Raw genomic sequence first — 17,887 nt, 5'->3', positions numbered from 1 at the left:
TATTTAGGGGTCGAAATGGACCAAATACTGAAAAAATATCGGATTTTGCAGAAGCTATACGGAATTCGCATGTAGCTAGAGTTTAGGGCGGGGAAGAAGCCTACCAATTAGGGTGGTCATCGGATAATATTTAGCGGGTAAAATATACCATATATTTTGTGTTAAAAAAATTCAACATTTTTCATTTAACCGCGAATATTTTAAATCCCGGCGAAATCACGAAGCCATGACAAGGTTACTTCTGACCTTTACATTGATGTAAACATCCAACAAAACGGATATATAGCAAAATATGTGCGATATATATGTCTATCAAAGAAGATATGCTTGAAAGATCTTTTATATGTCGAGAATGGCTGAACTGATTTCGACAGTTCTTATTAATTCAGAACGGCCTCTTGGCAGGAAAAAAACGTCTAAAAAATCGCATAAAAATATATCTCTAAAGATGAAAATATTGATTTTGTAACATTTTCTCATATTTTTTTCAATTTTGTCATATTTTTGGTATATTTTCATTTTGAATTAAACATTTGGTAATATTTTTACAGCTAACAAAACTAAGTAGTTAGGATATCAGGATATCATATACAGATCGCATTTATGGCCCGATCTTTATGAAATTTTGCATGGGTATAAGATGAGGGTCAGAATAGAAGCCTACTCTTTTTGGAGATGATCGCAATATATTTAGGGGTTGAAATGGACCAAAAAACTGCAAAATTGTCAGCAGGTCGTAATTATCGCCCGATCCTCATGCACATTTGAATGGGGGTTACCGGACATTGCGAAAGCCAAGCAGTTTGGATGGCCATCCAAAAATATTCAATGTGTGAAACTTTTGTAGACAAATACGAAAATGTCCATTCCAGTGACTTTTTGGAGAATTCACAAATGCAGGAAAGACGCACTTCTGACTATTTCGTTAACGCTGATTTCGTTGAAGAATATAGTCAAATGGTTGTATCTCATATAGATGTGTTTCAGTCAAAAACCAATAATAAATGTTAATCTTTTGCCACTTCTGAGAGAATATGGGTCTTTGGGAAATATTTGTTCCAGATCTAGGAAGACCATTTACGTGCAACATCTACCAATAAATTGGAAATGAGCAAATTAGTTTAAGTAGCTATTATTTGAAAATTAGAGAACGAAACCTGATGGCTTTCTTTTATTATTTGTCACAATATCTTGTGGAATTCTTTCGGGTATCTCGCCTATATAAACTGTATCGTTTATTGTAGTGTTGTAGGGTATTCAACGGTCGGCCCCGCTCGACTGTAGCCTTTGCTTACTTGTTTTTTTTTTTTAAATTTTATTGAATGAAAGCAAAAAATGTCGGAAATAGCATCAAATTTTAGAATAAGTTTAGATTGGTTCAAATTGGTCACCTTTAGCACGAATTATGACCTTCAAACAGCCAACGAAACCATCACATGCTGCCCGAATGTTGCTCTGCGGTATTTTGACCCATTCCCGGCGAAGCGCTTGCTTGATGTGATCGACACTTTGGTATTTTTTAGTGCCAAACTTGCTTTCCAAAATACTTCAGACACAATAGTCCATCGGGTTGGTATCCGAAGATCTTGGTGGCCATTGTGCGCTGCAAATGAAGCGAGGGACCTCAATTGGGTGGCGCGTGATGAGTGCGATGGTGCTAAGTCCTTTTGGAATGACCAAGGTCCGCGGCCAAAATATTTGCGTGCCCAAGGCTTTAATACACCTCACAGAATATTTTCGCGATAATATTCGGCATTAATTCTAATGCCACGGTCGATTAATACGAGAGCGACCATCGGCTGTTATGGCGGCCCACACCATCACCATAGCCGGCGCTTGAGTTCTGATAGCCAAACGAAGGTGCATTTTTTCAGCTGACCTCTTTGGCAAGTAACCACGATCATTTTGTTTGTTCACAAACTGCTGGACAACAAATGTTTTCTCATCGGAGAAAACCAAATTCGATAGATCACCACTTTCGGCAAAGCGAAGCAACTCTTTAGCTCGTTTGAGTCTATTTTCTTTCTGTTGTGGTGTAAGTTCTTGCACTTTTTGGAATTTCAATGGCTTTACCCCGAGCTCATTTTTATTCACCATAAATAAACTGGAGTGCTCTAACGATAGCCACTTGCGGTTTTCCAGCCAAATATAAAGAAATCACACTATCACGCTTGAATTCCATCACGGATAACTTTTTTTCTGGAAAATTCTCACCAAAATGCTTTTGTACGCTTGTAAACAATATAATGAGCAGTCACTGGAATAATTTTAACAGCTATCGGACGAGTGTATTAGAAATGACAGCAGTCTGAAGTTTGTTGCAGTTTTTTCATCTCACTTTGTATGTTCATAATCAGCATAAAATTCTAAGTAGATTTAACGATTTCCGCCTGTCTGTCCATCTGTCTGTTGAAATCGCGATAAAGCCCACATTATCTGACGTAGAGCGTCAAAATTGAACAGAACAAATTGTATTGTGTCTAGGATGGTTGGTATTGAAAATGAGACATATCGTTTTAGTATATATAGCCCCCCTATAACGGTACCTCCCAATATTCGGTATTTTAATGATTTTTGACACATTGGTATTTGTAGTTCATAATGAGTTCTATCCCGGTGGCAGAACATTAAATATTTCGTTCCACGTTTTCCTAAAGCGCACCGATATTCGGTATTTTGATAATCCTAGTCGCATTTACCCACATAATCGTTTCATATTTGGTATTTTAGAAGATTTTATAGATGAAAATCCTTGAAGTATAAAATTGTCTATAGAGGTTCCCGTTTTGGTATGGCCCCATGTAACGGCCTCACTCACTTCATGGTTTTTTGATAAAATTAATTGCATTATCCAAAAGGTCTGGTAGGGTAAGTGTACCAGTAGTCGGCACTTTTAGGATTTTCGATTTTTCAATCTTTTAACATTCTGTATTATATCTTTCAACTGCAGAAAAATAAAGTTGTTCAGATTCCAAATTTTATTTCCTCTTCGAAATAATAAACAAAAATTGAATTTGTTTTTATTAAATTGGCAAAATTTGCAATTTTACTATAATAGTAGTTTTTTGCCAGTAGTCGGCACCATTTTCCAATGCTCGGCATGTCTATTTGCCAGTAGTCGGCATATGGTATTTCAGTAAAAAAAATATTTTGTATATTTTTTTATTTCAAATATAATAAAACAATGCTATTTTACTAATTCACAGTAGTACAATAGTGTTTTATTTAATTACCATTCTAAACCAAATATAGGTAGAAAATCAAGAATAGTATGGTTACCTTCAGTAAGGTTTGGTTTTGTGAATTGATCTTTTTCCTTTATATAGCCAACATTTTTTTTTTTTTTCAAAAATGCCACCGCTATCTAAAACGTCAAATAGCTAATTTAAAAACCCTATTTAATTTAGAAAAGTTGGTCAAAAAGCACAAATAAAAGCAACAGCCGACTCAAAACTATTTTTTTATTTCAGTAGTTTTTATTTTTAGTACTTTTCTCAAGTTTTGGTGTAATTGGTCAAAAATGATATTTTTTTAGCAATCGGCACCCCCTGCCGACTACTGGCAAATTTCTCTTTTTCTGTTCCTAATGTCGGCATTAAATAATATAACAGAAAAATGCTTGATTTGTATGTTTTTAAGATATAAAATTATCTTTACTATTATAAAATAAAATTTACTTAAATCGTATTAAAGTAAGTATTAAATTTAATTTACTTAAATCGATTATTAAGTTGACGCCACCACTAATTTTTTGTTTACAAACAACCACTATCGCACGCTTTGGAAGACACCCACTGACGAAAACCGTTATTCTCTCGTAATAAATGCACGGAGATCATTGTTTCTTTACAGAAAAGAGATTATTTCATTATTTGGTCAATTCTATTCTCAGTTATTTAATTTTAAATTTCAAAACTGCCGATTACTGCGACATGCCGAACTTGGGCGCACTTACCCTATACGAAGTTTAAAGTGAAACACACTTGAATTCAGATACTTGTAATGTTTGTTAATGTTTTTTTACTTGTTTTAGTAGTAGAATTCTAACTTTTAAACGCAGTTTATTGTATTTGATCGTACTTTTTGGGAACTAAGACATACGCACAAGACAATAATTTCGGGGAGGGCACTTAATCCAAAAAAATGTACTAACTACAGTTCTCTTACATATAAAGTCCAGTATTATAGATGACAGATTCTTGAATTTTTAGAATAATGAAACAAGATTTTGGACATAAATGTACGGTTTTGTTAGAATTTTTCACGCGGTAATAATGCTGCAAACATAAATCAAGTTTGAAGAATAGCTATATGAGAGCTTTCCGTTTCCAATATTCTTCATCTCTTCTACATCTTCCAGAATTTGCGGTATAAAAAAAATGAGAATGTTATTTTCCCACAGTGGATCCATTTAGATTTAACTTTGCTTTGAGTGCCCTATTTACTTTATTTTCCTTGCACAATAATATAAAAAACACACAATTGTTTACTATATTTAACATTTTCGTTTTTTTATTTGGATATTAACCGTAAATTATGTTCGTTTGTTTGTTTTTATAACATTTATAAATGTTCAATTAACATATATTCTTTGTTACTCGACTTTCAAAGAAAGTACTTAACAATTAAAACTAATTTAAAATTAACATATTTAAAGTTTTCTTGTTTCCTTTTTTTCTCTCATTTCAAATGTGATTTGGTGAATTACGGGGTGCAATTTTATTATTTAAAATTGGCAACAAGTGCAGATATTTTCATTGAAATATTTTCCATGTTTTGTTAATGTATCGAAAAAAAGTAGACAAAGACAAGATGACAAATGTATAAACGTATTAACAAATTAAATATTTCGTAGACTAAATATATCCTAAGTGTGTCGGTGTGTGGGGAGAATATTTGAAAATTGAGCAAAACATTGAATATATTTATAAGGAAAGTTCAAAATGTCGATAAGAAAAAGAATTTAATATGAATTATCGAAATTATGTGTTGATTAATTTTCTGTTTAGTTTGATCTTCGTTGTATGTAGGGAAATATTAGTAACTAATAAAAAAAATTTGTTTACTCAAATAAAATAAATTTTCTTTGTAAAAAATGCTTATACTAAGAAATCTTGTAATTCTCTCACACAAATACACACATTAAAAAAACACAAAGAAATTCGTTCATATCTCGATTATAATTAAATTGCATTTGACATTCCATCAGTCTCTTCTTTCCTTATAAACGAAATCCTCTGCATTTTTTCATATTAACGAAAAAGACACACACACACATAATGCCCTACACTAAAATTATATGTAAGTGTGTGTTGCTTTAGTTTATAACCTTCCATTTGAGTTTGGTAACAGCTTCCAAATCTTTGTTTTCGGGACCCAATAAACATTTGCCATAATATGTGGGTGGTGCTTTGAAGTACTTCTCAACAGCTTGCTGCAGCTCAGTCATTGTAACGGAAAGCATACGCGCTCTATATTTAAGGAACATTTCTTGACTAACACCGTACAAAAAGAAATCAATACCCTGATTTCCGGGAGCAATGGGGGCATCCAGTTGCTGTAGAACACCTAATTTGGCCTCGAATAATGTTTGCTCATTCAGCAACGAATTGTTTTCCTGCAGCCATTGATATGTATTGTCAAAGGCTTCCAGTGTTTTGGTGGAATTTGGGTCACGGTAACTAAAGAAACTGAAGATACCATCTGAACCAATTTTGGCGCCAGCGCCATAAGCACCATTTTGTTCTCTCACCACCGGCAATAGATATTTGGCTGATATCAGTTTGGCCAACACCTTCAATGTTGGATGATCTCTGTGGGTATAGGGTACGGTGAATAAGGCCTTGGCACAATAATTAACTGGAATATTCATAACAAAATGTTGACAACTTGGCTCCAAGAGATTAACTTTGTTTTCCATTTTTTCAACCGGCTGTTCAGGCAAATCTCCCAAGAATTTTTCGTAGGATTTAATAAAACTGGGATAGAACTCCTCAGATGTGTTGACAGCATTACGCATGGCTTTCTTATTGAATAATTTCTCTCCCAAATTCTTTAATTTGGTCATAATTTGTTCAATTCTATTGTCATGGGCAAATTGTTTCATATATTCAATGTGTTCCACACCAGCTAACATGGATTTTAATTTAGCTGAATCTGTAACTAGGCCGGCACATGATTGCATGGCATAAAGGTGACCCGAACTGGCAATGCCCACGGAAATATTTGACATGTAATTATCCAACAACATTTTAACACGTTCAGCATCATCCATTTTGAAATTCAATAAAAGTTCTTTGCTCAAATCGAACATGGAGTCCACATTTTTATCTAAGGCATGTGTGGTCATGAGTACACCCAAATCAAAGGTCTTACTGTCATAGATATTTTCAGCAAAATGTAATTTGAAATTGATGCCAGCTGTCTTGGAAAGCACCAATTTATCGAAATCTCTGTAGTCATAATTCTTAGTACCCATATCGTTGATTATATTACAGAAGAGGGGGATTAACAAAATCTCTTCTTGGGTCAAGGTTGAGCCATCAAAGTAACACTTAAAGTAGGATATTTCATTGGTATGAACATTGCAAACTTGCGTGGGTACATTTTGTACTTTGACCACATCCAGAGGCTGTAGTTTTGGTGCCTCTTGGACATCGCTCAACTTCAGACAAGGTAAAATATCCAAATTTGGTGGTGCCTTCTGGGCTTCCTCCAATTTTAAGCCATTTTCATAGATTTTTGTTCTCTTCTCATGGTCTAAGGCTACAATTTTCTTTTGCAGCAATTCCAATTCAGCTGTCTTGAAGTTATCCTCATAGGTGTCATCGGGAGACATGGTCAAGGTAAGTCTGTGGGTATTGTTGGCAAAGTAATGGGCCATTTTCTTTTGCAAATATTGTGGATCATTTTGTAATTGTGCACGGAAATTGCTTATCATGCTGGATACTCTTAAATTTTGTACCACATCACCTTCATGATTCCACAGGGGAGTTGAGTTGAACAACAAACCCAAACCAAATTGAGGTGATTGATGTTTCAATGATAACTCAATATTGTGTAGAACACTTTCAATGTGTTTGGCATCAAAGCCCTTTTCTATGACCTCCTTTACGGTGGCATCAAACAATTCCTGTACTCGGCCAAAATCATCCACCTTCAAATCTTGCAAACCCACACAGAAGAAGGTATCCTTGATTTGTGGATCAAAACCGGTAGTTTGATTGTAACCACCAGAAAAGTTTGGCTCGATCAAATTACGATAGAATGGTGAATTGGGTCCTCGCACCAATAACTCTGACAAGACATAGAGGACAAATGTCTCGTGAATATCTGTCACATCCGACATTAACAGAGCAATAGCAATTTGGTTTTGTTTCTCGAATGGTGCACCCATGTTATCGAAACGACTCGATATGTGTACATTACGGGGCTTATTCCATCTTGGTTGATTGGGAATGCGACTGTAGGTGTTATCAATGTGTTCATATTTGCTTAAATATTCCTCGTTAACACAGGCCAGAGATTTGTTTAAATCAAAGGAACCATAGGCATAGATACGTGCATTACTGGGATGATAATATTTACGATGGAAATCGACAAGATTTGCATGACTCAATTTTGGGATTTCTAAGGGATTACCGCCGGACACGTAACCATATGTATGATCGGGTAAGAGATTGTTGAGTAGATTTTGTCCAAAGATTGATGAATTTTCCGAGAAGGCTCCTTTCATTTCGTTATACACCACACCCTTAATGACATATTCGGATTCTTTATCTTTCAAATTGGAATGTTCCAAACGCCAACCTTCTTGCAAAAAGTCCAAATATTCCAAATTGGGCCTGGAAAGAGGAAAACGAAAAATATTATTTATACAATTTTTAATCAAGGATGTGTTAACAATTAAGAATTTAATTAATATAATGTGTAGCTGTGGAATACATGTAGAAATAAGTATGCATTTTGTTATGATTATTTAAGAATATTTTGAATATCAATATCAAAATTTTGCTCCGAACAAAAAAAAACTATATTGCGATATAATCAATCTATGTAAGCCCAGAGCTATCACCTAGACAAACATGACGACTCTGTTAAGGGAAATTTGGAAATAAAAATTAGCATTTCGCTCCGATCTTATATTGGATAAATGTGATTAAATAACCCCATAACCCCTCCTGACGTATTCATATCCTACAGTGACACTATCTGTCTCTAATCTGCGAAATATTCATATCTTCGACGTAATTGCCCAAGCGATCTTTAAAATTCGACATAATCTGTATCCAAGTCCTAGACCTATATCCAAGATAAGATAATAGTCGGGGCGGACTCCTACCTCAGAGATAATAGTTCTGAGGGACTCATATATTATAAATAATGGTCCAGAAAATTATTTCCGAAAATGTGATTTTTATGGCCAAGATAACTGTTCCCTCGATCTCACAGAGTGATACTTGTACCTATAACCCGATATAAGCTTAAATTAACATATCAATTATATAATTTGTCAAACATACACTCACCTAAAAACAGCATCCAAATAGATTTTCTGCAAATTCCTATAATCGGTTTCATTCATCGATGAGAATGGGTACATTGTATAGTCGGGTCCAGTCATGGCATTCATAAATGTGGCCACGGAACGATTTAACATTTTAAAGAATGGATCGCGTACAGGGTACTTTTGTGAACCACACAGTACACAATGTTCCAAAATGTGAGGTAAGCCAGTGGAGTCAAAGGGTGTGGTACGGAAATTCACCGAAAACACATTATTACTATCCTTACGATCCAAATACCATAATTCAGTTCCCGTACCCAGATGACGGAATGTATACGACATTATACCGAATTCGGGCACATTTTCACAGCGAATACATTCAAATCCATTGTATTGCTTGCCCTCGTGGAATTTTCGTTCAACTTGTGAAATAACAGTGGGAGATTCTAATTTGATTTTGCCCTGGGCGGCAGGACGCATATCTTGTGCACTGGAACCTGGTTGTTTGGCATACGATGAAAGCTTTTGACGCATGCTCTGGCCGATGACCGGCTTTATGATTTGTAAACGTTTTAACATGTTGCTGTCGCTGCTGCCTTTATTTTCCGGCTATTGTTGTTGTGGCTGCTGCTTCGAATCTTTTTTCACGCTGCCGCTTCGATTCACTTTCAATGTTCCTTTTTAAATTTGTTTCTACAAAAGAGAAACATTTGTTTATTTGCATGTCATTGATGTCTTTTTCATTTTAATTTATTTTTTAAACATTTTATTTTATTTTTAACTTTTATCAAACAAATTTCACATGAAACACATACTGTTACATCAGCACTTGTATTTTTTGACAAGGAACAAAATAGAACTTGATTTGCACGCTTGTTCCAACGGACTTCAAATAAATGAATCCCAGATTAATTTCCAGGATAATTGTGTTTGTTGCAATCATCTACAATGTGCAATTACTTACCTTCTAATATTAATTTTTTAATATTTTAAAAAGAAACAAAATCAAATATAACATCTGATGGGAACGAGAACAAAGTAGGGATTCGTAAATCGAAAATGGAAATTTATAATCACAGGCGACTGACTTCTTCTTCTTAATTATGAAAGGTGACTATTCACTATCAAGTGATAGCATACAATCATTAAGGCATGTTCCCACAGGTTCAACGCGTTTTACAGATTGAATCCCAATCTATATAGTATTTTAATGACATTATTCAGCTATTTGCATATTCAATTAAAGACATTACATTTCAAACAGCTGACACATGTTTCTGGTCATACATAACGAGAAACTAGACTGTGTTCATTAGACGGGGTACAATGATTTTCGACTTTTACCACTTTTTATTACACTTTACTATTTTTGCTACTGTCTAAATAAGCTTGGAAAACGTAACTAAATCCACGGTACAATGAAGACAAGGTAGACTAACATGAAAAAGCTGCACGTAACAGGGTCTATCTGCAAAGATTGTAATATCAGAATAACTATCTAAACATATGCAACTTGTTGCTTTGATTTGTTATGTGTGCATTTGCTCGGCATACGATTAGGCCATCCGACTGTCACAGAGACTCCCAGGGCTAGGGATCTCAACCCGCCAATCGAATCCAACACACTAACATTGAAAGGGGACTTTACTACAATTGCTCTACTCTACGATATACAAAATAGGAGTCATCATACAGGGATCTCGGTGGATCGATCCCACACTCGCCCACCCTACCTGGATCCAGTATTTCCATTTCTTGCGTTTCTCTGAATCCCCTTGAACCACACGCTTTGAATCACACACTTACTTCATACCACCTTCCCCCCTCAAGTTATACAAATTTAGCAACACATATTAGTATCTACTGTTTACAAAAGAATCATTTTTAATTTTATTAAAAAAAAATAAGTTAGCTTTAAATATTTTCTTAATTTTTTTCTCTACTATTTTTTTTCTTACACTAAAATTGACAAACTGTATGGTATAAAAAAAAACAAATTAAGAATAATACCGGGCTTTCTTAAATCTATGGCTTTAATTACTCGGTAGAAACCAATATATTATCCTTTGCCTTGCTTTTCCCGCGCAATATTCACGCGTCTATACGAAATTACTAGCCACCTAAAAGAGCTCTCTTAACCGGCCTAATTGCCGCTAAAATTCCACGGCCTAAACTATCAGATCGAATCACAAGGACTCAAGATAATTTTACTGTAACACCTCCTAGCCTTTGAAAATAAACGCGGTATTTTTCCCTTACAAACTGATTATTACTTAAATCCTAAGAACTATAACCTATCTTATTACTAAATCTTTATACTGAATATTATATTTTTTTTCTCGAAATTTATGATTATTAACTCTTTTTTTCTTTTCTTTTAGTTCCAAAAAAAGGAGACAGCAAATTTTATGGACGTCACATATATATATAAATATATCAAGGACAACACAACGGTAAGACACCTTTTACCTGAGCAGTGATTTATAACGTTATTGATTAATTCTTCTTATCTCTCCTTCCAGTTTACGCTTCTTTCCGGAGGAAACAGATTTTGAACGCCAGGCAAACCCTCAAATGAAGCTGGACTTGTTGACTGGTCCTTTTACAATGCCGGCGTTCTGGGCGGGATCAATAACCGGCACAGCAAAAAGCTCAAAGTTGCAGCTGGCCAGTTTACAATTCAAATCTCCACACCCTCAATGTAACTTTTTTGGCTTTTTTTTCCTGTGGACAACTTGCCACTACCTTGCGTTACCAAAAAGAAAAGGCAATTTCCCGCCGTTGTGCTGACCAAAACCGGACAATTTTCGGTGCTTCCAAAAAAGGCTTGATACACCACCGGAATATTCCTGTTGGAGCAACACACATCACATATAACAACACAATACTCAACAAACCACTGTTACAAACTACTTACACAATAAAAAAAAATCGCAACACACAAATTAAATTTTTCCACTTCTTCACTGCTCTCTAGCTAAGTTTCACCGGTAACGTCTTATTCTTAACTTTGGCTTTTCTTATGCTCGCAGCCTTTTATACCCCTCTTCTCAGTGAATCCCGCCAGACGCTCATTTTCCACGAAACACCATTTTCCTGAACCATTTTCAATTTTCATTCCTTTTTCTTTTCAACTGTCAATAGCCATTTTTTTTTTTTATTGTGAATTCTCATTTCACCTCACCCCTGAGTCTCTCATTTAAAAATCAACGGCTGTCTAACTATTCGCCCAACCCTTTTCACTTACGTTACCAACTCGCCAATTACCCCAAACAACGCCAATTTCCTTTAACCTTATACGGCAGCGAGACATCAGCAAAAACATTTTAATTATTTCTCTCGAAATCTTTTGTTTTTCTATTCTTCTGATATTTCTTAAATTTTTATTTCAACGTGCCGCTTTTTTTTTTCATAATCATTCATTCAAATTGTGTCTAAACAAAATTTTTATCATATTTATAGTAGGTTCCCACCTACTCAGCAATCATAGGGCTGCCTAGTCACTTCTTAGCCTGAGTCACCCTGTCATTTACTACCTTTATAATACTCTTTTACTCAACCCTGTTCGAGCCTAATTTCGTACGTAGCGAACCCTAACAAACCATTTCCGGCATTTTGATCCCATCGCCACCCGGACTACACACCCCGCAGAAATTACAAGCAAATTGAAATCTCGAAGCATCCTCACCATCCTCACTAAAAACCCAGGAAAACTGAGCAAATCCATTTGAGGACCAATTATGGGATGCACTACCAACAGAATTGGGATAATTTCTGCGGTGGTTGTGGACAGGTTTTGCCAAAAAACACGGCCCCATATATTTGTTGCCTTTTTGCGCCGCATGTGAACGGCCTGCAACAAAACTTCAACTTCGGCCAGAAAATCGAGGACGGAGGTGATGTGCACGGCCGCATTACTCATTTACGTGGGGACATCCCACTCCCTGAAGGTCTCATGCCGGGCATAAGCTCCGAACAGCAGGCTGGTCAAAGCCCTCCCCCTCATGCTGGTAAATATCCCCCATCGAAATAGAACCACATAAATTAATTTATTTTTCTAATCTGTCCATCAGATCTGTGAAACATGTCTTGCTGGTTCGCCTGATAATTCTCGATCCGACACCCTGAAAATATCGTGTCACTACCAAACATCGATCGAGTTCCGAGTCCGGGAAACTCGCTGGTAATTCCCCTATAACAGGTCAACATTTGGGAAGATCAAAAACGCTCATAAATTTTACAATACGCATTCGGTTATTTATAAAATCCCGCATTCAGTATTTCTACTAAGACAAGCTCAGAGGAACGGATGGGATTTATCGACCCACTCCTTTGGGACCTTCACTACAAAAAGGTAAACATCCGGAACAACCCAATAATTCTATCAACCCAAGACCTTGTGTGGAGTTGGAATATATTTGTCCTCTCCGGCGGATCTACACTGGTAATACCCACCAGCTCTCAATGAAAAATTCTCCGATTCCATCAAAATTTCACACATTCTTCTTGGTTATGGATATAATCTTCAAAGTTGGAATCTATACGTACTTTGATACACAAATAATTTGATCAAATTATTGAAATCATGGTACAATAAAAAGGTAAGGTAGAGCTAAAAGCTGATTACAATTTTTTTTTCCAAGTGTGCCCGACTTCTGTCATTATTGTGTATTATTTGTTTTGAAAATAAAAAAAAATATTTTCAAGGTCAATGTTTGGAAAAACGAACACTGCGTGGCCGGCGTTCAAAATATTACCCTGTTTTGTCCTGGAATTGAAGGATTAAACAGTTTTGATCACATTTTTTGAAAAAAAATCCGTGCGTTCAATAACGCATTCAAAAAATAACAATTATCAAAACATTTTGTCGCATACAATTTTGAAGTATTTTGACAGAAAGCGGGCATAGCCCTAGCAATGTATTGCGGTACTTTTTTGTTTGTTTTGAACATTTAATAACTTTCATTCCTTAATAGGTGGTGAAACATTTTGCATGCGGAAATATTTGTGCCTATGCCTGTCTTGTCGTCGTGGTTGCCGAAGAACGGATTTTGTATGCGGTATATGCTGATGTGATTGATAGGTAAACAAATACCATAATCGTGGTGTCTACGTGATTGTCTGGTAGAATGTAGTTTTATGTATGTTCGCTTTTTATGTATGGGAATCTTTCATTAATTTATGCCGGAATAAACCAGATTGTGCTATTTTTATCGCCACCGGGGGTGTTTAAGTACATTTTTTTTAAATTTATATGTCGCGTAGAATATTTTGTAAAAGAAATTAGACAGCTGTGATAAACGCGAAACTAGAGTCTGATTAACTTGAATTACCCAATTAGGGGAACAGATCAGCTGATATTTTTGAACCTTAATACGAATGAATTCAGTACGAAGGTGATTTTACTATCGTATTTAGTTTCCTCAGACACATTTTCTATGTTTTGTTTTGATTCATTCGATTTTGAATTAAACCATAACCATGATAAATGTGATATAGAATTGGTAACAAATGTGAAATAGTTTTTGAGAGTTATTTTAGAATTCTTTTTATAAAAATTGAATTGGGAAAGGGGATTGAAAAGACTTTCTTTTCCACTTATCTTTTAAGATCTTTTGCATGACAGATTCCAATCGCCTTTCCATTTAGATCTTCGAGAGAATACATATTATTTCCTATGGGCTTTACTATACGACACTTCGTAAATTTCCGGGCAAACTTAGCATTAAAATTTTTCCCAAAATCGCTAAGAACATAGTTTCTTTTATATACCTCTTGACCCGGAGAGAAAATAATCGTACGAGCCCTTGCGTTATACCTTTTTGCGCTTTGTTGATAAGCCTGATGCATATTCTGTCTAATTTTATTTCGGATTAGTTCCATCTTGTCGTTACGATCTAAATGTATAATTTCATGGTCCGCCAATGAGTGGAGCTTCCGAGCTAATTTATAATCTGAACCATGGGTGTACATACTATGACCAAACAGCGCGAAAAATGGCGTTACACCAGTTGCAGTATGAATCGATGTTCTTAAGGCGCACTCTATGTCTGTTAGATACAGGTCCCAATCTCTGTGGTCATTTTCTAGATATGCCCTAATCGCCGCCAATACTGATTGATTGACTCTCTCAGATGCATTAGACTGCGGAGCATATGGAGCTGTTTGGATATGATTGATTCCATATGTTTCAATCATGTCTTTGAAAGTTTTAGATACGAACTGTGCCCCATTGTCGGAATGTATCGTCTCGGGTACGCCAAACTTACGAAATATATCCTCAACCATAAATTTTACCACATTGGAAGCTGTTGCCTCTTTCATTGCCTTAAGAAATGTAAATTTGCTAAAGTGGTCCACCACTATAAATATAAAGGCGTTGCCACTTTTAGACCGGGGGTATTTCCCGAGGAAGTCAACGTAGAGTTTCTGGAAGGGAAGATTTGTCACGACTTCATTTCCGATCTGAGGCTGAGTATTTTCATTGGTAGGCTTTGTCTCTTTGCAAACAGTACATTTAGACACATATTGCCTAACCTGGGATACCATTAGAGGCCAGTAATATTTTTCTCTTAAACGAAAAATGGTTTTTGATATGCCTCCGTGAGCTGACGTAGTTTTATCATGGGCTTGCTCTATTAAAGAATGGGTCAAAGACTCTGGGACCCACAATTTCCACTGAAACTCTTGTGTTTCTGGGTTATAGGACTTGTGATCTCTTTTAAATACCATATTGTCGACAATCTTTAGATCGGGGAGATTCTCCTTTTTATTTGCTATAATTTCTCTAAGTTGTTTGTACGAATCACTTTCAAACTCGGTGGTCTCGAATTCAAAAACCCGATTCATGTCTATTTCGTCGGCATTGGGTAGGCGGGATAGCATATCGGCGACAACATTTTCCTTTCCTTTTCGGTGCTCGATTTTGAAGTTAAATCCCTGAAGTTGCAATGACCAGCGAGCTAAACGACCACTGAGGTCCTTTAGACTCATCAGCCATTGTAAACTAGCGTGATCTGTTATCACGGTGAATTCCATTAGCTCCACGTAAGGACGGAAAGTTTTGATAGCCATCACCGCCGCCAAGCATTCCTTCTCTGTCACGCTATAATTTCTCTGACACTTATTGAGTTTTTTCGAATAGAAAGCGATCGGATGCTCATGTCCTTCGGCATTCAGCTGAAATAGAACAGCGCCGATGCCATATTCCGAAGCATCACATTGAATAAAAAAGGGTTTGGAAAAATCTGCGTGGCGTAACACCGGTGCGGAAGTTAAGGCCCTCTTTAAGTTTTCAAATGCCTCCTTTGCCTTTTCCGTAATTACGAATTTGGGCGATTTCTTCAGGGTATCAGTAAGGGGAGCCGAAAGTGACGCGAAGTCTTTAATAAATCTTCGGTACCATCCTGCTGTACCCAGAAAACTTCTCACTTCCCTAGCACTTTTGGGAATGCTAATTTTTCGAATTGCTTCTACTTTTTCGGGGTCAGTACGCAACATGCCTTCTCCAATAATAAATCCCAAATATCTCAACTGACGAAAACAAAATTTTGACTTGGTTAACCCGATTGTTAAACTCGCTCGGTCAAGGCAATCGGCTACTTCATTCAATAGACGAAGATGCTCGTCGAAATCACTTGAAATAATCAACAGGTCGTCCAGGTACACAAAGACATTCTCCTTGAGTCGTTGGGGAATGACTTTGTCCATCAGTCGACATAACCTTTGTGCAGCATTACACAATCCAAACGGCATCACACGGAATTGATACAATGGACGACCTGGGACCGTAAAAGCGGTGTACGGCTTGCTTTCTTCGTCTAATTCGATTTGCCAGAACGCATATTTAAGATCCACACTGCTAATGTAATGAGTTTCATCAATGCGACTTAGTATTCCTTCAATGTTTTGCAGGGGGTATGCGTCCTTGACCGTGAGCTTATTTAACTTTCGAGCATCCAGACAGAAACGATTTTTTCCGGGCTTTCGTACGATAGTTGTACGATTGCTCCAAGGGCTTTCACTTTCCTCAATAACATTAAGTGCTAACATATTATCGACTTCTTGGTACGTGATAGCTTGAACCGCTGGAGACATTGGATAGTGGCGGTCTTTAACCGGTTCCGCACCTTCCACGAGCTTAATCGAATGCTTTTCTAAACTAGTACAACCTAGCCCATTTTGTTCAAAGGTCTTGAATTTTTTTACTATGCATTTTAATCGATTCTCTTGATCATTTGTTAACTCGTGAGGGTTGAGTTTGTAGTCGGGACCCGTATCAGTCATATCCCTGAAAACTTTTTCTATATTAATTTCAGCAGTTCCTATCACATCAGGGGCTAATTCGAATGTTCGCCAGAAGTCTATTCCAAGATATAGTTCTTGTTCCAATTGAGGACATAGATACAGTGTCATAAATTTTTCCTGCTCTTGGTATTTTATGATGGCTTTAATTTTCCCTAAAACATTATACTGTGTACCTCCGGCGGTGGTTACCCTGCTGGACATTGGTATAATTGGAATGCCAAGTTCTTCTATTATCTCTCGGCAATTTTTCCCTAACATAGTAACCGAAGCGCCGGTGTCTAGGAGCCCATTCATGATTTTTCCTTGCATACTGATTTCCGAGAAAACTCTGGGATCTGAGGCAATACCAGTCACTCTCGAAATAGTTTCTATCAAATATCTTCGCTGCTCACGCCACTTCTTGGATTTTTGTCTCAATTCAATAATTTTTTTCGGGATTACAGTAAACTCTGAGTTAAAAATTCTCTCCTTGACCTTAGCATAATTTCTTTGGCGATTTTCTAATGGAATGTAATGCCTCTGACCTGCAGAAAAAATTTTCGATTCTACACTACTCTTATCTCTAAATATATTATCGTTGTTTTTTATTAAAATTCGGACGTTTTTGGGTGCTAATTCTTCCGATTCACAGGGTTCTCTGACGGGTGTGTTTCCCCTGTCACTTCCACACCCCTTCGGGAGTTTCCCTGTTGACAGACAGGACACTTTGGGGTTACTGTGTCCGGCTTCCCACACCTATAGCAGAACAATTTCCGGACTTCTACTGGACAGTCCATAAAAACATGCCCCTTTTCTCGACAGTTCCAGCAGATAATTGGAACTCTAATGTGGCTTTGTATCCGGATAGCTGACAGCTCTTCACCAATATTCTCCTCCGGTACTTCTACATGCTTTTCATAAATTTCATCATATATTTCATTTACTTGGCGGATAGGTCGCTGGGGGAACGTTACAGCTCTATTTTCGCGCCTAGGGAAATTTCTCTCAGCTTCAATACATTCTATTCGTAGCTGTTCAACCGACGAAATGGTCATCTGATATACATGTCGTTTTATATCTTCACGTATATTTCCC

At 36.6% G+C, this 17,887-nt stretch overlaps 1 protein-coding gene and 3 long non-coding RNA genes across 5 annotated transcripts; 2 read left to right on the top strand and 2 right to left on the bottom strand.

Annotated features, from left to right (window-relative positions):
- Positions 1-4,650: 4,650 nt before the first annotated feature.
- Positions 4,651-9,590, bottom strand: LOC101891575 (presequence protease, mitochondrial). Its single transcript, XM_005180898.4, has 3 exons — positions 9,471-9,590; positions 8,529-9,199; positions 4,651-7,844 (listed from the first exon to the last, which is right to left on the bottom strand). The coding sequence occupies exons 2-3, from the start codon at positions 9,083-9,085 to the stop codon at positions 5,318-5,320; spliced, it is 3,084 nt and encodes a 1,027-aa protein (XP_005180955.1). The 5' UTR covers positions 9,086-9,199; positions 9,471-9,590; the 3' UTR covers positions 4,651-5,317.
- Positions 9,591-10,879: 1,289 nt separating this feature from the next.
- LOC131801406 (uncharacterized) lies at positions 10,880-11,451 on the top strand. The gene is made up of 2 exons (XR_009341815.1): positions 10,880-10,959; positions 11,029-11,451. It is a non-coding gene; the product is annotated as an uncharacterized LOC131801406 (long non-coding RNA).
- Positions 11,174-11,513, bottom strand: LOC131801409 (uncharacterized). Its single transcript, XR_009341819.1, has 2 exons — positions 11,424-11,513; positions 11,174-11,355 (listed from the first exon to the last, which is right to left on the bottom strand). It is a non-coding gene; the product is annotated as an uncharacterized LOC131801409 (long non-coding RNA).
- A 785-nt stretch (positions 11,514-12,298) lies between these two features.
- Positions 12,299-13,725, top strand: LOC131801405 (uncharacterized). Of its 2 annotated transcripts, none has more exons than XR_009341812.1 (3): positions 12,299-12,516; positions 12,580-13,107; positions 13,483-13,725. It is a non-coding gene; the product is annotated as an uncharacterized LOC131801405 (long non-coding RNA). The 2 variants fall into 2 exon arrangements; XR_009341814.1 differs by having other exon boundaries at positions 12,580-13,112.
- Positions 13,726-17,887: the final 4,162 nt, after the last annotated feature.

This window comes from Musca domestica, unplaced genomic scaffold, assembly GCF_030504385.1.
Source record: "Musca domestica strain aabys unplaced genomic scaffold, Musca_domestica.polishedcontigs.V.1.1 16, whole genome shotgun sequence".
Classification (NCBI taxonomy): domain Eukaryota; kingdom Metazoa; phylum Arthropoda; class Insecta; order Diptera; family Muscidae; genus Musca; species Musca domestica.
Note: the sequence above shows the minus strand (reverse complement) of the source record. Positions and strands in the feature narration are given on the sequence as shown.